The sequence below is a fragment of the Arachis hypogaea genome, chromosome 11 (genome assembly GCF_003086295.3).
Source record: "Arachis hypogaea cultivar Tifrunner chromosome 11, arahy.Tifrunner.gnm2.J5K5, whole genome shotgun sequence".
NCBI classification, from domain to species: Eukaryota; Viridiplantae; Streptophyta; class Magnoliopsida; order Fabales; family Fabaceae; genus Arachis; species Arachis hypogaea.
This window is the reverse complement of record NC_092046.1, coordinates 6,992,106-7,014,976: the sequence shown is the minus strand read 5'-3', so window position 1 is coordinate 7,014,976 and position 22,871 is coordinate 6,992,106. Positions and strand designations below refer to the sequence as shown.

General features: G+C 34.0%; 1 protein-coding gene across 1 annotated transcript; it reads right to left on the bottom strand.

The window, feature by feature from the left end:
• Nucleotides 1-7,675: 7,675 nt before the first annotated feature.
• Nucleotides 7,676-8,362, bottom strand: LOC112720898 (uncharacterized). The gene has a single exon (XM_025771989.1). The coding sequence runs from the start codon at nt 8,360-8,362 to the stop codon at nt 7,676-7,678; it is 687 nt and encodes a 228-aa protein (XP_025627774.1).
• Between the last annotated feature and the right edge of the window lie 14,509 nt (nt 8,363-22,871).

Sequence of the window (22,871 nt, the reverse complement as noted above, 5' to 3'; positions counted from 1 at the left end):
CCATCCTCTTTTTACTCTTATCAAGAATCATCACCTCCTTCTTATTGTTATCAAGAACCATCACCTCCTCCTTATTCATCTCAAATACCATCATATCTTGAGCTTCTCATGAAAGAATTCTTACATGATATAAAGACGAGTGTCAAAAAATGTAGAGAAACATGTGTAGTCGATTATCAAGTCACAAGAAGAGGAGCAAGCAAATTCCTTTCCAAGAGATATAATACAAGATCCTATAGAGAAAGTGAGGAAATCAATCAAAGGAGTTCATACTCCAGTGAATTAGAGAACTTTTCTTCCTCACACATGGAAGAAGAGGAAAATACAAAAATAAAGGAGGAAGATGCACCAACAAAGGAGGAAGATGCACAAACAAAGGAGGTTGTAAGAGATGAAAATAATTATGGGAATCTACACCCCAATGAAGCAGAGAGTGACATAGAGGGTGAGTTTATTGAACCACCAATTCAAGAAGTTCTTGATGAAGGGTACACTCTAGCCATCACACAACACCCACATGTTGAAATCAAAGAAGTGAAGATAACCAAGGAAAGCACTGAAAAAGGGATTGTGACCAAGAAATAGAAGAAAATATCCATGAAGAAGAAAAGGTCAACAAAAAGCAATCCAACCTCTACCCCCAACAAGCAAGGTGAATCAAGCTAATCACAACAAAAAGAAAGCTTGTTAGGAGGACTTCATATCAGGGGGCACTAATCTTCACCTCTTCCCCCTTAAAGACATTTCTTTTAACCAACTGGAAGAAGAGGAAGAAACTTCAATAATCAAGTGTCAAGCTAGTGATGTTAAAGAAGCGCTTGTCGGGAGGCAGCCCGATAATTTCGTATCCTTAGTTAGTTTTCGTAGTAGTGATTTTCTTCCTTATTTGATTTTCACTAAGTTTTTACTGTTTCTCTGATCATGCAGCTATTTTATCATAGGAACCAAACACTTCAGAAAAAAATAAAAAAATAAAATAACAAAATAAAAAAGAGGGAGAGCACCCGACGCGCAAGCGTCGATGACGCGTACGCGTCAGATGGGTGTGCGTGAAAAATAAAAATGAACAGAGGGTTGTGCATGCGCGCGGTTGGCTTCGCGCGAATCGCACAAAATCCAGGGCACGCGGACGCGTGCCTGACGCTTACGCGTCATTAAGTAAATTTCGCGACCCACGCATACGCGTGCCGTACGCGTACGCGTCGCCTGCGCCGCACAACTACGCTAGTTCGCTGCCTAGTTTTAACTTTCTTTCTCCCTCTCCCAATCCTAATTCTCTCTTGTTCTTTTATCCTTTTCTTTTGCTTTCATCGTAATATTTATCTCTTTCTATTTTCAGTTCTTCCTTGCTTTAGGACAAGCAAATCTTTAAGTTTGGTGTTGACGCTTCGCTCACGGGTTTTCTGTTTATTTCTATGGCACCAAAAGGGAGGCGAATCATCTTTACTGAGGAGCACAACCTGAAGAATAAAACGACCGCTAGGATAACTAAGGTGGTTGAGTTCTTTTCATTTTTTATTCCTCCCCTCTTTTTCTATATTATGTTCCGGTTTTCTGCTATTTTGCTTTGTTTGTTGCATGATCCTTTATTAGTTAGAATCCTAGGTCTAGTTTAGTTTTCTCTTAATTGCCTTAAAAGATGTCTCACGTATTACTCACTGAGCTTGAATTCAAATAAAAAATACAGAAGTGATATATTGCATGAGAAATTGAGTTAATTTTAAGAGTAGTCTTATTTACTTAGATGTGGTGGCAATACTTTTTGTTTTCTAAATGAATGCTTGAACAGTGCATATTTTTTATAGTGAAGTTTATGAATGTTAAAATTGTTGGCTCTTGAAAGAATGATGAAAAAAGAGAAATATTATTGATAATCTGAAAAATCATAAAATTGATTTTTGAAGCAAGAAAAAGCAGTGAAAAATACGAAGCTTGCGAAAAAAAATATATAAAAATAATATATAAAATAAAGAAAAAGAAAGAAAAAAAGAAAAAAAGCAAGCAGAAAAAGCCAATAACCCTTTAAACTAAAAGGCAAAGGGTAAAAAGGATCCAAGGCTTTGAGCATTAATGGATAGGAGAGCCCAAAGGAATAAAATCCTGGCCTAAGCGGCTAAATCAAGCCGTCCTTAACCATGTGCTTGTGGCGTGAAGATGTCAAGTAAAAAGCTTGAGACTGAGCGGTTAAATTCGTAGTCCAAAGCAAAACGAGTGTGCTTAAGAACTCTGGGCACCTCTAACTGGGGACTCTAGCAAAGCTGAGTCACAATCTGAAAAGGTTCACCCAGTTATGTGTCTGTGGCATTTATGTATCCGGTGGTAATACTGAAAAATAAAATGCTTAGGGTCACGGTCAAGACTCATAAAGTAGCTGTGTTCAAGAATCAACATACTGAACTAGGAGAATCAATAACACTATCTGAATTCTGAGTTCCTATGGATGCCAATCATTCTGAACTTCAAAGGATAAAGTGAGATGCCAAAACTATTCAGGATTGCAGTTGTAAACCCCACTATAAGAAGAGACATGAGCTTAATCTAACTCTCATTCTCATGCAAATTCACATCATAAGCTTATATTAGTTCTGGTTGCTTGAGGTCAAGCAACAGTTCAAGTTTGGTGTTGTGATGCGTGAGCATCTTTCCTATCTTTTCCTAGTGAATTTGCATCTAAATTGTTGAGTTTAATAAAGAATTAATTATCTTTTAGCCAATATGGATGCTACTTTGAATCTTGTGCAATTCTGTTTATTTTAGGTAGCATTCAGCTGGATTTGATGGAGTTTCTGCAGAAGAAGAGATGAAGGCGAATGATGCTGTCAACCTTGACCTCTCTGCACTCAAACCTAAATAACTCGAGCTACAGAGGTCCAATGGACGTGATTCTAGTGGCGTTGGAAAGCTAACTTTCAGAACTTTCTAACAATATATAATAGTCCATACTTCTTCTTCGAACTTGCTGCCAAGGCTGCGCCTAACTTGAGATTTCTCAAGTTAGGTGCAAGACACAACAACAATACGCGAGATTGGTCCTGCCCACTTCAAGTTAGGCGCACTAAAGCCCAAGTTAGGCATACTAAAGCCTAATTTAGGTGCAGCTTTACTCAACTAAACTCCAATTCATGCTTCCAAGCCCAAGTTAGGCGTGGATCCTAGTGAAGCCAAGTGGTCCCCATTCATCAATTAAAGATTTGCTGATTGCTATAATTAATTCTAATTTAAATTCAAATTTTAAAAATAGGAAAATATATTATTTTAGTTTTAAAGATAGATTTTAAATTAATTAGGATTAGTATAAATAGGGGGATACCACCTCAACATTATTCGATTCCAGACTTTCAATTCTATACAAATTTACATTCCGTAATCATAGTTTTCTACTCTGAACCATGAGCAACTAATCCTCCATTGTTAAGGTTAGGAGCCCTGTCTATTTGTATGGATTGATTTTATTGCTTTTTCTATTTTAATTAATGTATGGATTTACAATTTAAGAATTATTTTCGCTCTTCATCTTAGGAATTTGGGTGGAACGGAAGTATGACCCTCTTTCTATTTGAGTTCTTGTAAAACTTGGAAAAGCTCTTTACTTGAACAACAGCTTGAAAACATATTCTCATAAATTTTAATTATCTGGATTTAACAGAATACGTGACATATAATCCTTTTATTTTTGGGTAATTAGAGTTTTTGTGGCATATAAACTGGAATTTGATCATGCAGCTTCTAATTGGAATTAACTGACCAAGGAATTGGCAGTTGATAAATTTTAGAGGAGACTAGAAAGGTCTAAGGAATTAGGGTCTAGTCACATATAGTTTTCCATAAATTAAATCCTACATAATTAAAATAGTTAGTAAGAAAAGTTAATCCGGAAAAATAGATAACTCTGAAACCTTAACTGCTTTCTCAATATTTTACACCTAACTTATTCACCTGCTTGTCTTCAAACATCTAAATTTATTAATTAATGCTCTTTGAATATTCAAACACTATTTTTTGTTTATCTAACTAAGCCTATCAAACACTACTGTTGCTTAATCCATCAATCCTCGTGGGATCGACCCTTACTCACGATATGTCAGGCGGAAAGGGGTTTCTCCTGTGGACGATTGCTCGGTTGTTCAGTACGACCAGAGAACTGAGGCGAGTTCGTCAGCCCATGCTCCCTTTTTATTATCAAGCCGCTTCTTGAGACCTATCAGGATGACCTTGTTTGCGGCCTCAACTTGGCCGTTTGTCTGGGGATGCTCTACAGATGAGAACTTTTGCTTTACGCCCAAACCGGCAAGGAACTCTACGAACTTCTTGTCAGTGAACTGCATCCCGTTATCAGAGATAACGACTTGTGGGATGCCGAATCGAGTTATCACCTGTCTCCACATAAACTTTCGACAATTGGATGAGGATATACTGGCTAGTGGTTCAGCCTCTATCCACTTGGTGTAGTAGTCAATAGCAACTATGAGGTACTTGACTTGCCCTGGACCAACCGGGAAGGGGCCCAAGAGGTCGACTCCCCACTGTGAGAAAGGTCGGGAAGACGTCAGCAGATTTAGCTCGGAAGCCGGCGCTTTATGAAAATTAGCGTTCTCCTGGCACTTGATGCATTTCCTTACGAATTCTTTGGAGTCCCTCATCATTGATGGCCAGTACTAACCGGCTCTGATGAGCTTTCTTGCTACGGCTTTGCCCCCGATGTGATGCCCGCAGCACCCCTCATGGACGTCTCTAAGCACATAGTCCGTTTGGTCGGGGTGTAGGCACTTCAACAAAGGTTGACTGAGTCCCTTTCAAAACAACTGCCCTTGTATGGTCACGTATTTGGCCGCCTCCCTTCTCAACGCTTTGGCCGCCTTCTCGTCGTCAGGGAGCTTGCCGCTTTCTAAGAAATCGGTTATCGGGTCCATCCAGGAGGGGTTTATCTTCATCAAGTGGAGGGTGACTGCTGGTTCCTTTACCAAGCTCTGGATCAGAGACCGGTTGCCCGCCCCCGGTTTTGTGCTCGCTAACTTGGACAGGAGGTTCGCCCGTATGTTCCTTTCTCTCGGAACGTGTTGGATCACGACCTCCTCGAATTGTTTGCTCAACTCTTTGACCTTCTCCAGATACTTCTGTAACAAGGAGTCTCTAGCCTGGTAGGTCCCGTTGACTTGTGAAGTGACGACCTGTGAATCGCTGCATACTTCTAGCCTGGTAACGCCAACTTCCCGCGCTAAAATTAAGCCGCCCAGAAGGGCCTCATACTCTGCTTGATTGTTTGATACCGGGAACTCGAACTTGATCGACTGTTCATATATGACTCCAGCGGGACCCTCCAAGATGATCCAGGCACCTCCGAACGTCTGGTTGGAGGCCCCATCTACATGGAGCCTCCACCGTATGCTCGTTGTCTCGGCGGGGTCCTCTGTTACTTCTACCAAGAAGTCGGCCATGGCCTGTGCCTTAATCACATGCCTGGGCTCATATTGCAAGTCATACTGGGACAGCTCAATGGTCCAAGTCATCATTCTTCCCGATAGGTCGGGTTTTTGGAGTATCTGGCGGATTCTTTGGTCTGTCCTCACGACTACCTGGTGACCTTGGAAGTATTGTCGTAATCTACAGGAAGAGGTTAGGAGTGCAAGTGCCAACTTTTCTAGTTTGATGTATCTCAATTCTGCTCCTTGCAGTGCTTTGCTCATGAAGTAAATTGGTTGCTGAACCTTTCCTTCCTCTCGCACCAAAACCGCTGCCATCGCTTCATCCGTTATGGCTAAGTAGAGGTAGAGCGGTTCTCCGACCTTGGGCTTCCCGAGAACGGATGGTGTTGCGAGGATCTCTTTGAAATGCTTGAATGCTTCCTCACACGCCGGGGTCCATTCAAACGTTATCCCCTTTTTCATAAGGTTGAAAAATGGTAGAGCCCTAACAGCCGACGCTTCGAGGAAACGGGATAGGGCGGTGAGCCTTCCTGATAACCTCTGAACATCCTTGACACAGCCCGGGCTCTTCATTTGGAGTATTGCTTGACACTTTTTAGGGTTGGCCTCCACCCCTCTTTGGGTTATCATAAACCCTAGGAACTTTCCTGCTTCCATGGCAAAGGCACACTTGAGTGGGTTGAGCCTCATGCCGTGTTGTCGGAGGGAAGCGAACACATTTTCCAGGTCGCTTATGAGGTCCTCAGGCCGGGTGGTCTTTGCAAGGATATCATCCACATACACCTCCACCGTTTTGCCTATGAGGTCACTAAATATCTTGTTCATTAACCTTTGGTACGTGGCCCCAGCGTTCTTTAGGCCGAACGGCATTACCTTGTAGCAATATGTCCCTCCCGGCGTTATGAACGCTGTTTTCTCTTCGTCAGGCCGGTGCATCGGTATCTGATTATAGCCAGAATAAGCATCCATAAAGCTGAGGTACCGATATCCTGCCGCTGCGTCGACTAGTGCATCAATGTTGGGTAGGGGGTGGCAGTCCTTGGGGTATGCTTTGTTGAGATCGGAGTAATCTACACACATCCTCCATTTTTCATTGTGCTTTTTCACTAGAACTACATTCGACAGCCATGTCGAGTAGTCGAGTTCTCGAATAAATCCCGCTTCGAGGAGGCTGGCCGTCTACCTGGCCACCTCCTCTGCTCTTTCTTGTGACATTTTCCTTCTTCTCTGAGCCACCGGTTTGGCTTCCGCCTTGACGGCCAAGTGGTGTGACATGAGTTGGGGGTCTATCCCTGGCTTGTCGGCTGGCGTCCAAGCAAACAGGTTACCGTTAGCCCTGATCATTTCCATTAGAGGTTCCTTCAGGTCGTGTGGGAGGTTTCTATTCACGAAGGTGAACTTCTCCTCTGTGTCACCGACTTTGAATTTCTCTAGGTTCCCTTCTGGCTCGGGTCTGGGTTTGTCTTCGATTCTAGCGTCTAGGTCGGCAAAGAATACTCCCGATGCTTCCTTGGACTTCTTCCTTAAGGAGAGACTGGCATTATCGCAAGCGACTGCCATTTCCAAATCTCGTTTTATGGATCCCACGGATCCGTCATCAGCGACGAACTTCATTACCAACATCTTTGTACTGATTACTGCCCCGAGATCATTGATGGTCTTCCTTCCTAGGATGACGTTGTAGGCTGTGGAGTCTCGCAGAACCACGAACTCAGCCATTACCGATCTTCGCCCCCGTCCCAGTCCTACTGATATCGGAAGGGAGATTATCCCATCTGGCTTGATGAAGTGGTCACCTAATCCTACAACACCGTGCTGGTGGGTCTTTAAATCGGCATCCCGCAGACCCAAGGCATCGAACACATTGCGGAACATGATATTCGAGTCAGCCCCGGTGTCTACGAGGATGCGCTTGACGAGGCTGGTTCCCACTCTGGCCGTGATGACTATGGGGGGCTTTCCGCGACCTCGTCAAACCACTGGTCGTCCGGACCGAATGAGATGGGTGGCATCTTCGACCTCTTGGGGCTTTGCGCGGAAGATGAGGAAACCGCCAGGACTTTGGCGTCTTTCTTGTGTGCCGACTTCGACCTTGGGGGCGCATCTCTTACTGTTACCACGTTCACTATGGTAAGGCCTTGTTCGTTGTCGTCCTGGTCATGACGTCGCTTTACCGCACGGGTCTTGTCCTCTCCCTCGCGGTCGCGATCTCATCTTCTCGACTCCCTGATGAGATGGGAGAATTCGGTCCTTTAGAGGCTCTTGTTTCCTTCGGTTTGGTCCTTTAGAGGTCGGGGCTTCGACAAAATTCTCTTCTCGGCTATCTGTTGATAAACCTCTATGATGGGGACGGAGAGGGGGGTATAATTGGTGAACTTTCCGACCCGGGAAAACGGTCTGGACGACTTGCCCGGACCGCCGTCTCTGGCGTGCTCCTTTTGTCTATCTCCGCCGCCGTGTTGCCTAGGTTGATTGTAGGAGGGTTGTCGCTTGTTGGCAACCACGACTTGACTGACTTCTTCATCATTGATATATTCCCTGGCTACGCTTCGGATCTCCTGCATTGTCCACACCGACTTCGTGGTGAGATGCTTTCTGAAGTCTTCATTCAGAAGTCCATTCGTCAGGCACAGACTAGCTACCGAATCGGTTAGCCCGTCGATCTCCAAGCATTCGTCGTTGAACCGGTCTAGATATTTTCTGGTCAGCTCGCCGGACCTCTGCGTTACCCCGAGCAGATTGATTGGGTGCTTTGCCTTTGCGATTCTGGTAGTAAATTGGGCTTGGAAAGTGCGGCTAATATCCGAGAATCTGGCCACCGAGCCCTGCGGGAGGCTATTAAACCACCGTATTGCAGGTCCCGCGAGAGTGACCGGGAAAGCGCGGCACCTTACCTCGTCTCCCACTCCTTCCAGGTTCATTCTGGCCTCGAAGGCCATAAGGTGTTCTTACGGGTCTTGTGTTCCGTCGTACCTCATGTTCGTCGGCTTGTCAAAGTGCTTTGGCAGCCGGACCTCGAGGATGGAACGATGAAACGGGGTTGCGGCCATTATCACGGGTCTCTGCGCTCTCCTTGGTCTTCCCTCGCCGTCTTCCCGTCGCCCGTCTTCCCGTTCTCGTTCTGTGGCGCGTCTCCTTTCACGCCTGGTGTATATGATGGGGTCGCGGCGTCTTCTTGGGCGTCCTTCCTCCCGGGCGCTCTCGGGTTCAGATCGTGGGCTCGGCGTCCGCCGGGAGTGACTTCTCGAAGGAGACCGGGAGTAGCTTGATTCGGGAGTTCGTTGACGATGTTCCTGATTTGCCAGCTGGCGCTCCAGATTTTGCATCCTGTGACGCAGTTCCTGAATTATCCTGGCGCTGTTGTTGCCTGTTCCCCCAAAGGGGCGTCTTTCTTGAGATTGGGAGGACGGCTCGGTTCGTCGTGGAGGGGACCTCGTGCGCTCCCGGGAGGAAGCCACAGAGGCTTCTCCTCTGTGCTCGGCCCCGTGGCCTGGTTCTCCAGGGCCCAATACAACGTCCATTCAGGCTTCCCCACAGACGGCGCCAATGTTCAGTAGCTCGGATACCGGACGGGTCGGAGTGAAGCTTCAGTTGGTGAGACGGGGGTTGCCTGGTTCCGAGTTACTGGACTGGAGGTAGAGTAGCCGACGTTCCGAGCTCTTCGTGCGGAGAAGGGGGGTATCACCTGCAAAGACACTCCGACGCTCTAGTCAGTCAGGTGTGCAGGCGAAAAAGGTGTAAAGTGATGTGTGTCATACCTTGGGGGAGGGGTAGGACCCTCCCCATATATACTGTGTCAGAAGTGGGTCCCACAAGAGCAGACCTTCCTCGAAGTAGCTTCCTCATACAGCTGTAGTGGAGAGCTATCAAGGACGCGTGTCCGGGTCGGTGGTTGGGTTGCTCGGACCCGACCGTTCGGGTCGGGTGGTCTATGGGTCGGGTCAGCCCGCAAGCTATTATTTTCATAGTTAATTATAGCAAGTTCTTGACCTCAATAAAGGAGAAGGGGTTCTAATAGGAGTAAAATAAAAAAACAGCAACAAAATATACATTGACACACATTTTATATTTATTTTTTATTTTCACCTACCATATCATACACAATATTAGTGATTAGGTTATGTAAAATTAACATTCAATATTGGAAAGTATTTGTTATCATTGTTATTTTAATATTCATTCTCTTATGTAAAAAAAATGTATTTTTTGAGTTATTTATTTAAACGCTACAAAATAACTAAAAATTCAAACACAAAATAACTTATTTATAAGTTGTTATTAATAAAAGTCCTTATACTTTAAACTCTTTTTCCAAAAGAACTTATTTAAACTCTTTAACTGGACCTTAGTCTATGAAGTTCAACAGTAAAAGGTTTGAGCAGTACTAATATATACCATTCTAAATCTAAATTTCAGTATCATCTATTGATGTTCGTAAAAAGATTACGTAATATTATTATAACAAGTAATATAATTAATATATTAAAATAATTTTATCCTTATTATTCCATTTCACAATAATTGTTTATTTTTTTAATCTAGTATTTACTTATTATTTTAAAATATATCTATACAGACCATTAGTATCTAAGATGGCATTCTTGGTTATTGGTAAAACATAACATTTATAATTAATTGTGTGAATTTTTTAATAGTGAACTTATCATAGACCCTTTTATTTTGTTTCTCCAAATGTAGAATTCATTTATTGAACATTAATTTTGAAATACAATAGAGAATCACTAAGGACCAACAACAATATATAATAATGAAATTCCCAAACAAAACTAGTGAAAAATAAATAAATAAAGAGAATATTCTTTTAAAAAACTAAAAATAAGAATACCCTAGCTTGATTCATGATTTATTAATTTACAATAGTTTAATTTAAAGTGATTGATAGTTACAATGGAAGTGTCATTGACTCATTGTATAGAAAAGGTGGCACATCATTTCAATAATTCTTTCAAAAATTAATCTTACACTTCTGGTAGTTACAAATAGTGCAGCTCCTCAAATCCGTATATAATTGTAGGAAAAGTAATAATTGCATGAGCAACTCACAAATAATCAACGGTTTAATATATTTGAGTTTGATACCCACCCCAAAATGGATAAGGAGTTTGAAATTAAATAATGATTTGATTGGTAAATAAAATAACGACTTATAAGAAAGCTAATAAAAAATAAAAGAAAAGTGTTGTAGCCTGTAGGCATGGCTGGCATGTGCACCGCAACATTAAGGCTTTGGTTAATTATACTTAATTAAATAGAAAAAATTTTAAGTGTATCGAAATTACTGGTGTTCGTTGTCATTGTTTTAATCGTTAATTTAAATTATAAAAAATATATATAATATATATTAATTAAAATCAACGATTAAAATAATTAAAATACCGGTATTTTCAGTACACTTAAAATTTTTCCAATTAAATATATTGGATAAGATAAAGTTGCATACCAATCCATAGGATTGAATATGATAATTTCAATTCGATTCACATTCAACTCATCAGATTAAATTTATAGATATTATTCGATTTATATTTACCCTTAAATTTAGAAAGTTGTTAAATGCAAACTTTAAATTAGAAGTAATAATAAGGTTAGACTGGTTAGTCATACTAATTTCTTTATGAGTGTTGAATACAATCCATCTTTATCTTTATAATTAAGGATACCTAACATTTAAGTAAATTCCTAAATTTCAATCCAATCATAATATAGTAGAGCATTAGTGAGTTATAGTAGTTATTGTATATTCTATTATATAAAAATCGAATTTTTATATTTAATGATGGAGTTGACGTGACATGCTTTTGAGAGTGTTTCTTGATTTATTTCTTTTAACTCATTAAATACAAGTTTTTACGATAAATTAACTATATCAACTAATTGATTTGATTAGATATATAATTTATTATAATTTATATCAATTTGATTTGGTAATATTTCTTAAATTATTTATTTTAATATTCTGTTAGTATTTATTTATTTTTTTTTTTAATTTATTAAACTAAATTTATTGTGTGTACTAATTAATTAATTTAATTAATTTATTAGTCATTAAAATAATAAATTTATGAATAAAATAGGCAATAGAGATATTTTCAACTAATAATTAAATCAAATCAAATCATATATATTGAATTAAATTTAAATTATGTGAATTAATGACTAAATTAAAATAAGATAATTTCTTACTTATTCAAGTTGAGTGTAATAAATACAAATTATTTTTGTTAGATAATGATAATTTTGTCTAGTCTACTATATATAGATGGCCACACAAAATTATAAGAATCGTGATTTTTATCGCTCTTGCTATTTCAAGTTTTCAACTCTTCTTTTCTTCTTTTTTTTCTTTATGTATAATTTCTTTTATATATAAATGTCCCAAAATGAGAAAGTACGGATGAGTATTTTATTGATTGTTTGTTTGATGAATATATCTCAATTTAGACATTCTACTACTGTGAATAAAAGTTGACCTGTAGCAATTCAAAGTGGCCAATGTATTTTTTTATAGTATTAGATAGAAGAATATTTGTTAAAATGAATATATCCATTGTAATGATTTTTTTTTTCAATTGTTATATTTTTATGTCAGTTGTGTAAATTTTTTGAAGGCACAAGATAATAAAATAGGTTGACTTTAATATCATTAGAAGCTAAATTTAATGGTTCAAATAAGCACCACTAATTATATTAAAAAAATAAATTTGTAATAATAATGTGATTTACATATTAATTTTTTCGTGTAAATTCATTTCAATATGTAGAAATTAGACTCAATTACGCTAAAATTTTAAAGGTAATATAGAATTTGACGACAAAATTAACATTCATTAAGAAAATAAATTTATTTATGGCTATTTTCTAACTATAAATAATAACAAGACTTATGAAAAAAATATTAATGTCATCATTTTTATTAATTAAATCATAATATTAGGTAGTTGATAGTTTCATAAGCGAAAATTATTAAGTAATTACGTAAAAATTAGCAACGAACAAGCAATAAGAATTCAAAAAAAGTCTATTATATAATACCAATTTCATAATTAAAATATGTCACATATCATATTCTCATATATTCTATTTATTATCTATTCTATTATATAAAAATCAGGTTTCTGCGCTTAATGATGGAATTGACGTGACATATTTATGAGAGTGTTTAACAATTTGTTTCTTTTTACTCATTAAATATAATTTATTATGATAAATTAACTATATCAACTAATTAATTTGATTAGATATTTAAATAACACATAATTTATTATAATTTATATCAATTTAATTTGGTAGTATTTTTTAATTTATTTCTTTTAATATCCTATTAGTATTTTTTAATTTATTTTTTTAATTTATTAAATAAAATTAATTATACTAATTATCTGTATTAATTAATTAGATTAGATTAATTAATTAATTATTAAAATAATAAATCTATGAATAAAATAGGTTTTCGAGATATTTTTCACTAATAATTAAATCAAATCATATTTATTAAGCTAAATTTAAATCATGTGAATTAAGGACTAAATTAAAATAAGATAATTTTTTAATTATTCAAATTGAATGCAATAAATAAAATTAATTTTGTTAGATAATCATGGTCTTTTGGTCTTCTATATATAGATAACCACACAAAATTATAAAAATTATTATTTTTATCACTTTTACTATTTCAACTTTTTTTATGTATAAATGTACTCAAAATGAGAAGGTATGGATGAATGTTTCATTAATTATTTGTTTGATAAATATTATAGTCTGAAAATGTCTCAACTTAGGCATTCTACTGCTGTCGATGGAAGTTGAACCTCTAATAATTCAGGGTGACCATGATATTTTTTATAGTATTATATAGAAAAATATTTTTTAAAATGAATATATCCATTGTAATTAATTTTCTTTGTCAATCTGTTATCTTTTATCTAACAAACAATATCCATGTTGTATTATTTTCATCAGAAGTTATACATAATTGATTGATAATTTTATATATAAAAATACTTATGTAGTAACTAAATACCATATTGTTATCTCGCTAAAGTTGATTCATCTATGATTATGCGAATGTACAGCATTATCAGATGAAAATTGATTGGATTACATTTATTTCCAATGAGGTAGGTGATCTTTTAGGCCCAATCACGGTAAGAGTTGAGGAAGGTTTGAAAAATGCTAACAATACAAATATTTTTTTATTTTTAATACCCAATAATAAATATATAAATTAAAACTAATATTGTTTTATAAAAAATTATAAAATGTATAGCATACTCAAAACATGGAAAAGTCTAGGGGTCAGCAACTTTATCAAATTTTGGCCAGCATGTAACCAGCAAAGAAAAGTGAGCCATTAGATGAAATCTCACACCAATCTCACACCATTAAAATCATCATTGATGGCTACTTGATGGCTACAAATCACAAAAGTTGCTCGTCCCATAGCACTCCTCAATAATATCCAATCCGTATTAACTGTCATTGTTTATCAATTACGTTATGACAAATCTGGTTATTAAAAAAGATTAAAATTAACTTAAATATACACAATATTATTTCATGCTTTTCATTTTTATTTTTATTATCATAAAAAGTCATATATATTATAAGAGAAGCTTATCTTTTTACTAACGGTTCTTTCATTCAATGGTTTCTATAAAGAAAAAAGACAATAATATTGTGTTTGGCAAGAATATATGAGATTTTGAAATATTGAAGCATATGTTTAGTTCTTAACATATTCGTAGATAAAGTGTAGAGTAGATAAAAAGACAGCTAATAAAAGAATAAATGGTTAAAACTTCCTCAATACTAACAATCGTAGTGTATGATAGGTGTTCTATAACTTTTTTGGATTTGATTGTTTCTTTATTATTATATGTTGTTCTTTTTAATTTATGCTAAAAAAACTTATGATAATCATTTTATCGTAGTAGTGTAAAAGTTGTAGGTATTATATTTACTTTGTATGCTCTTAAATCTCATGTCTTTGATGGATATTTGTGACTGAGTAATTATTAAAAGAAATTGGTTTAATATAGGGATGTCAATGGGGTAGGGCGGGGGCGGGGGATGCCTCCCTGCTCCCCATCCCCGCCCTCAGATTTGCTCCCCATCCCCGACCCATTCCCCGCCGTGGGGGAATATTGCTCCCCATTCCCATTCTCCACGGGACCTTATTCCCCGCGGGGACCCCATTCCCCATCTACATAATAGTTCTAATTAATTATTAATTTCCATATGAATAGAGCTGTAAGTATCTATCTTATACAAAAACTGCAAGATTTTATACAAAAAGTCTAAATGATACGATGGTGACTTCTCTCGAAATAACGCAATAGGGGGACACAACGACGAGTCAAAGGACAAAGCAGTGGACAAGGTAAGAGACGTGGCAACAGAGAGGAGAATGGACACGACGGCAGAGTTATGAAAAAGAACGCCGCAAATAGAAATTACGACGCGGTAAGGGTGATGACACGGTGAGGTGTCACGATTCGGTGAGAAGGGTGACGAGGGGTGGCTGCAGAGAGGTTAGATGGAATATGGACAGCCTCAGGGATCTCTGAATTGAAGAATGGTTATGCAAATAAAGATTAGGAGTTTTGGGTTTCTATATATGTGTGTGTGAGAAATGACTAAAAAACATATATGAGAAATAAACTATTAAGGATAATTTAAGGAATTCATAAATTTCGGGGAATAGCGGGGACGGGGCGGGGATCCCCGCTCGGGTCCCCGCGTCTGCTTCGGGAAAATTTTGTCCCCCATCCTCATCCCGCGAGAAAAATTCCCCACAATCGGATCCCCATTCGGGGCAGTCCCCGCAGGGATCTCCGCGTCTCGGGAGATTTTGTCATCCCTAGTTTAATATCTATTTTATATTCTATTTAAATTATAATAGTGAGTAAATATTTTTTTTTCAAAATAAATAATGCGATTTTTCATAAAAACAGCGTTTAATTAATTGTAAAATTAGATTATACTACAAATGATGATTAATATTTTGGTATCAGATGTGCTATAAAACAAATTTTTAGGAATAGAATGTTGTATTATATAATTAAGTTATATATTTCTTATCTTCAATATATATTATTTAGATTGGTATATTTCTAAAAAGGGTTATTCAATTTTTTTTAAATTATTAAATTAAATTAGTTACAAACTAATTAATTAGGTTGATTAAATATCTAGATATCTTATAATTTAATATAATTTAATTTATATAGATACATAATTTTTATAGTTTTATTATTTATTATAATAAATTTTAGAGATAATTTTTACAAGTTATAATTTATTTTTTACCTACATATTCGATTTTTAAGAATAATTTTTTTAATTTTGTATTTATAAATAAATTGTTTTCTACTTTAATATATGATTTTATTTATAAATTTTTTTATTGTGCAATTCACTTTAACAAAAATAAATTAATTTATGAAATTTAAACTTGAGCGCTTTGCTATGGTTAAACTCAAACTTTAATTTATTTTGTCATATTATTATATAAATATTCAATTCTTTGATTAAACACTCATTTGATTACGAAATGATATTATATATGTTACTTTCATATGACAATTAAATTTCAGTTATTATACAAATATTATATTTTAGGTAATTGTATAATTATTTTGTTATTTTGAAAATTATTATATAATTTTAAGATCATTTAATTATGTTTATATTTTTAAAAATATTGTTATTATTGGAGAGTAACTAATATTTGTGATAGTCTAAAATTGAGACATAAAAATACAAAATATTAATATGCTAAATTTTTGAAGTATAAATCTTGAAGTAAATATATGTGATTATAATTAATGATCATAATTAAAAGTCTTTATTTTATTTCAATTTATTCAGGACATGTTTATTTTAAATTTTATTTCTTTATTAATTAGTATTTTTTTTGTATATTTAATTGTCATTAATTTATATAAATTAAAATGTATAACTTAAAAAAATAGAGACGTGTCTAAAAAATAAAATATATTTTTTTCGTTAGTAAAAAATTTTTGTTGCTTTAACTTTTTTTTTGGCATCATATCTTACATTTTTATTATAATTAAAATTTAGAGATAAATTATTAAATATAAATTAGTAAAAAAATATAATACTTAATGAATTATCATAATCACATTTAAAGATATTTAAGTTATTTTCATATAATAAAAGTGATATGCTTCAAAAAATATTTGTATATAATTTACTAACAAATATATGAGATATTTATCATAATTTTTATTTTTTATAATAAAAATATTTTTATATACACGTGGAATTACAAGTGAAATTATAGAATTTACATAGAATTTTTTAATTAGTGTATGTTTTTACAAGTGAAATATAAGTTATTGTTTTATGAAAAATGTGACTTATTTATATATTGTTTGGATTAGAAGAATTTGTAGGAAAATAAAATGTTGGAGAAGAAAATAGACGAAAAAAAATCATTTTTTCATTGTTTGGATCAATAAATAAACTGAATGGAAAACATAAAAGTGTATGTGGAGTTCATGTAAATTTTTTCTCTTCAAAGTTGCGAAGAAAACTGATATAAAAGTGCAAACATGGATAAAAATACAGAGTTACCATTTGAATTATAATTTATATATAATATATAAAAATATTAATATAATTTTACTCTATTATATATAATTTTTTCTATTATATTTTGAATTATGTTTTATATTTGATTGATTATAAACTTGAAGATTTTTAATTATATATTTTGGACAATATTTATTTTGCTTTGGATAATATTGGTTTTATTATTTTATTTCAATAAATTTAGTTTATAATTATGTTTATTACATATTTATAATTATAAAGACTTTAATGTGTGTGAATTTAAAAATTATAATTTTTTTTATGTTTTTAGAAATTATAAATTTATTGAAATTATATATATTGTTTAATATTTAATGGTTTATAAAAAAAAAGAGAACCCGCCAACTCGCCAACGTACCATTAGGCGGGGCGGGAGAGAAATTTAGGACCGCCTTACTAGGTGGGGCGGGACGGGGCGGGACGGGGCGGGCCAGCCCACCAGATGACGGACTTTCTCGTTTGTCACCCCTAATGGGATTGGACATAAATACCCGCCGCATAGAACCTGTTAAATATACGAGAATATAAAATTATTAATTTATCCTAATTTATATATACATAAATCCATTTATTAAATTTAGTAACCCTAATTTCTACCTCCAATTCAAATTCTTCATTTTTCTTCTAGACTCATTCTCAGCCTCAATTATCTCTCTCTCTAACTCACTTTCTCTGCCTCTCAAGTCTGTCAATACGTCGCTCAATATCGTCCCAAAAAATTATGTTATGTTATTATGTTGGAATATGTTTTTATGTTTTCTTCTTTTAAAATATTATCTTTTATAATGAATATGTTATAAATTGTGTTGAATTATATTGAATTGATTATTTTATGATTATTATATTATGTTTTTTTATGTTAATTTTTTTCAAAAGTTTTCAAAGAATATTCGTAGATACTCGAGGAGATCTGCATTCCCTAAGGGGTAATTAAACAGGAACTTGCAATGACAGAAAAGGAACGGGGCATTTTTTTTAAATAGGAGTGAGGGATGGGAATGGGGGCTTGTCACGCACTCCTAAGTATTCATTACCATATCTAACTAGTAACGGGATCCAATCTAAGCCAATTTAAGAGGGGACACGTGGACTTTATCTGTATTGGACATTTAAGTAATGAACGTAAGTCGGATTTGAGACCCTAACAATGGATTTTAGTTAATCTTGCTTGCATTGATATCTTAATAGGTCCAAATATATTTTGGATTAATATTTTGAGTCATTGTTATAGCAAATACTATACTATTTAATATTATAACACTTACTATATGTAAAAGTTGAAAATTTTTTAATATTATAACACTTAATATTTACAAGATATTTTTTAATTCAAGTTAAAGAAATTAATTATCTCTTTTTTAGTTTTAAATATTATTTTCTAATGTAATGAAAAAGTAAAAATAGCAATAATCACTCACATAATTAAAATAGATAATCTTAATATTAATATGACACTATATATATCAAGAATTATTATATATGATATATAATTTTTTTTCTTTTCTGTAATGACTATTTATATAATTTATTGAATAATTTTTTTTATCTTAATATTTAATAAATTTAACATACAAAATATTATTTAACATACAAAATAAGTAACTTAAGTCATTATCTAAGACAATAAATATAATAGTATAAATATTTATTTATTTATTAGTAGTGAAAAATATGTAAATAGTATAAATTGATATTTTTTAAGTATGAAAGCAATAATAAAGGTTATTAATTAAGTTAATTACATAATTAAAAAATTATGAAAAATTTCTTAAATAATAATAAAAAAATAAGATCACTCTTTTCACATATTACAAAATTTATGAAAAAACTTTTGAATAATAAATCAATCCTCAATAGATTATACATTAATTCTGTCAAAAAAATTAAATAATTAATATATTAGATATTATTATTTAAATACTAATATATATATATATATATTATCGATTACTAAATTTATAATTAATTTTTAATTCAATTTTTCGTAATTAAAATTTAAATGATTGAAATTATTAAATGCTGAATATTTTGTATCTAATCAATTTATTTTTTTATTGAAATTAAAAAAATGAGTTGTTAATTAAATTTAAATTTAAATTTAAATTTGAGTAAGAAAATAAAAAAATATTTTAAATTCTATCTCACTAACCAGAATTAATTTTAAGATAAGAAATTATTTTGTACATCATATATATTGTAAAATAGTATGGTCATTTGCTATTTTTTAATGGTAAATATTGTCAAATAAAATAGTGTAAGAAATTAGAAAAAAATATATTTACAAGTTTAGAAAATATTAATTTATTTTTCAATAGAATAAATTATATATTGAATAACAAAAGTTGTTATTGGTTTCTCTTCACACTAACTAATACTCAACGATGGTGTTTCGGTACACTATGTTACCAAGAAATATTAATCGATCTAATAACTTTTGTAATAACATAAGTTTATAAATTTGAAAATTTAGAAATCAATTCATAAAATGTGAAGTTTAACAAGTAACAAGGTTGATCATATTGTTTTGACTTCAAGAATGAATATGATACCAACAAATAAAATTGTCCCAAGTAAATTTCAACAAAGACAAAAGTTCATGAGTATTGCTATTAATGAAAAATTAATCTATTTTAAAGACAAATACAATTTTTTTTTCTACGGATTTCCTAACTCGACAAGTCGATGACTAATCCACCACATATTGATACTCTATTTATTAAGGGTGTAACACCCTACCACACTAATCTTTACGCTTAAATCGTAAAACAGAGGTGGTGTGATATTACGACCTCTAAAACAAAATGAGTACATATAATAGCAGAAGAATTATAATATGCTAGGAGCTTTGAAGAATAGAGGAAACAAAAATCGTGAAATAAAAGCGCAACGCTCAAGGAACGAGTTAACTTGCGTGCTAAGAAAACCATAACTATTAAACATAAGATAACAGATATAGGAATAGAGTGCCAAAGATACAAAATAACAAGCTCCTAACTCAGCCCGCGAAGTCAAGACTGGCCAGAGAATATTTACACATATATACATACATATCCAAAATCCAAAAGTTCATGTACACAATCCTGCCTCTCCATAAACCTCTAAAAGGATAAAAAAGAACAAGTTATGCAGAGAGAAAACTAAGTACATATATACATTACCGTACAGCAAAACTACCCAGTAACCACTCTGCTTCAAGAGTCCAGACGCCTAACGAGATGCCTCTCGACCTGCATCTGAAAAACAACAACATAGTATGGAATGAGAACCGGAGGTTCTCAGTATGGTAAAGGTGCCACACACATAATATATAAGGCCCTGGGAATGCCAGAGGCAATCCTAGAACGTCGACACTCAAATTATAGAGCTTAAAGTATTAAACAGAAGCCATAAAAGGTGGTTTTCTAAGAGTATCTAAACTTAACTTAACTTAATCTTAAGTCTAAGTCTCACACTGCCATTCCTCCATACCTCCATCTCCATCATGCATTTTACAGACAAATAAACAGATAAAGGCAAACACATGAAGGTTACAAATACTGCAAGTAATAAATACACATTTAGCATTGCAAGTACACTTAAGCACACCCAGTTAATGCACAACAAGTATTCAAATAGAATGCATATGATGCATGCCTGTCCTATGGCTGATGAGGCTCATCTGTCGGTTATCCAGCCAACCCGACAAGTTTGAATTGTACTTAGACTGTCCCCCGACGTGCATCCCCAAGAGTCTATGCATAGCTTTTTCTCAAATATTCAATATTGCTCAATGGGGGTTATATTCCCAGGAATTTATATAGTGCCCGGTCACACGTACGTCATAGGGTCAACAGAGTATCGAGTTTTCAACCTGGTACACGTGGTGGCAAGCCACGGTACTTTATCCAGAGAATCTCGTATCTCAGATCATTCAAATTCATAAGCCATATAAATAATTCAATTATAATTCATCAACATCAACATCATTTTCAATCGCATCTCGTTCATCATCATACATCAATCATATTCCATCCTTATCCTTCATTATCACACCTCCCATTCGATCCATCAATAGTTCCAATTCAAAATATAATTCATTATTTTCTAAATGAATCAAACTTAAAACATACTTATTTTCTTAATAACTCAAAATCAAACCATATTACCTTTGAATCTAAATATTTTTAAATAATCATCTAAACAAAATCTCTAATTTTTATAAAATTTCGGCAGCATCTCCTCTAAAACTCGGACGTTGCCACCCTTTTCGGACCCAAACCTGCATTCTTTTCATTTCAATATACCCTTCCTCATCATCATAACAATCACCACAATAAATTTACCTCGAATCAACAATTATACTCATAAAATATTCAAATCCATCAACCAAAATTCAACCAAGAATCATAGTTCACAAATCCTAGGCTTTTAACACAAAATAACCTTTCTCATTATCATAACAACATCCACAATAGTTATACCTCAAATCAATAATTCACCAAATCACCAATTAATCAACAAACACCAAACCAACCATGTTTATCAACAAGATACTAAGTATCAAATATACACATGCAATCCAACTTATCCTACGGTCATCTAGCCTAAATTTTTACAGAACATTATATATTAAATACAAGAAACCTAAACCATACATTGACCGATTTCCACGTAACGACCAAAGCAATTTATTTAAAACCAAGGCAGCCCCTCAAAATTTAACTAATCAGCTTCCTCCAAGTTTCAGTATTCACAATTTTAAGTTCCAATTATTTATTCTCAACCTAATACACATTTATAACACATATATACCCAATTTAATACTCAAAGCTCAAATTCAATGAAATTAAAATGGAATTATAGTTTTCTCACCTTACCCAAACTTCACATAAGTAAGAGTGAACATTTTTCTCAAACTAATTGGATCCTAAAACATCAGAAATTAAAGAAATTCAACTTTCCCATTCAAAATTCGAAAATTGGTGAAAATAAGAGGCTGAGATGAAATATCAAGTTACCTATGAAATTGTTCTGGTAGAAATGTAGAGCTCGATGCGATGAACGCGTGGCCGTAAATGGTGCGGCGATCGGAGCTCGGACGGAGAAGTTACGGGGATCGGAAACCACCGTAAGGGTTTCGGGAGCTTTTCTCGTTTCTCCTCTCCCTGGAAGCTGAAAGCTTCGTTGTCGTTGAAATGGGGAGAAGACAAAGCTTGGGTTCACTTAAAAGGGCTGGTCAGGTTGGACCGACAGCCTGGTTTGGGTCTGGTTCAACCGGTTCGGTTATTTCGGTTCAATTTTGGACTGTTTTCTTTAAAATTAGTGTCAAAATTCTCGTTTCGATGAACTATATCCTAATTTGATATAATTTTCATATTTCTAATCCTCCTTATTAAAAACTAATTTACTAACTAATTATCTACTAATTAATCGGGGTTTACAAAAGGTCTGTCGCTAACTAATGGATTGTTATACACACAAGACGAGATTCGAACTCCAAATACTTGCTTAAACGGACAAATAAGATGACCATTCAACCAATCCAAATTGATTAAAATAAATATTAATTATTTTTAATATTTTTAAGTTATAAAATATTTATAATAATTATTATAGATATTTTTTATTTAAATTTTAATAAAATTTTTTTATATAATTTTATGTATTATTCCGTGCAGGACACGGGAACATACACTAGTTTGTTTACAAAAATAAATATAAGATATTAAAAGGGATAAGTACTTTTTTCGTCTCCAACGTCTGGGGTCAAAATCAATTTCGTCCCCGACCTTTTTTTCTTATTAAAATCATCCTCAACGTTACAAAACATTA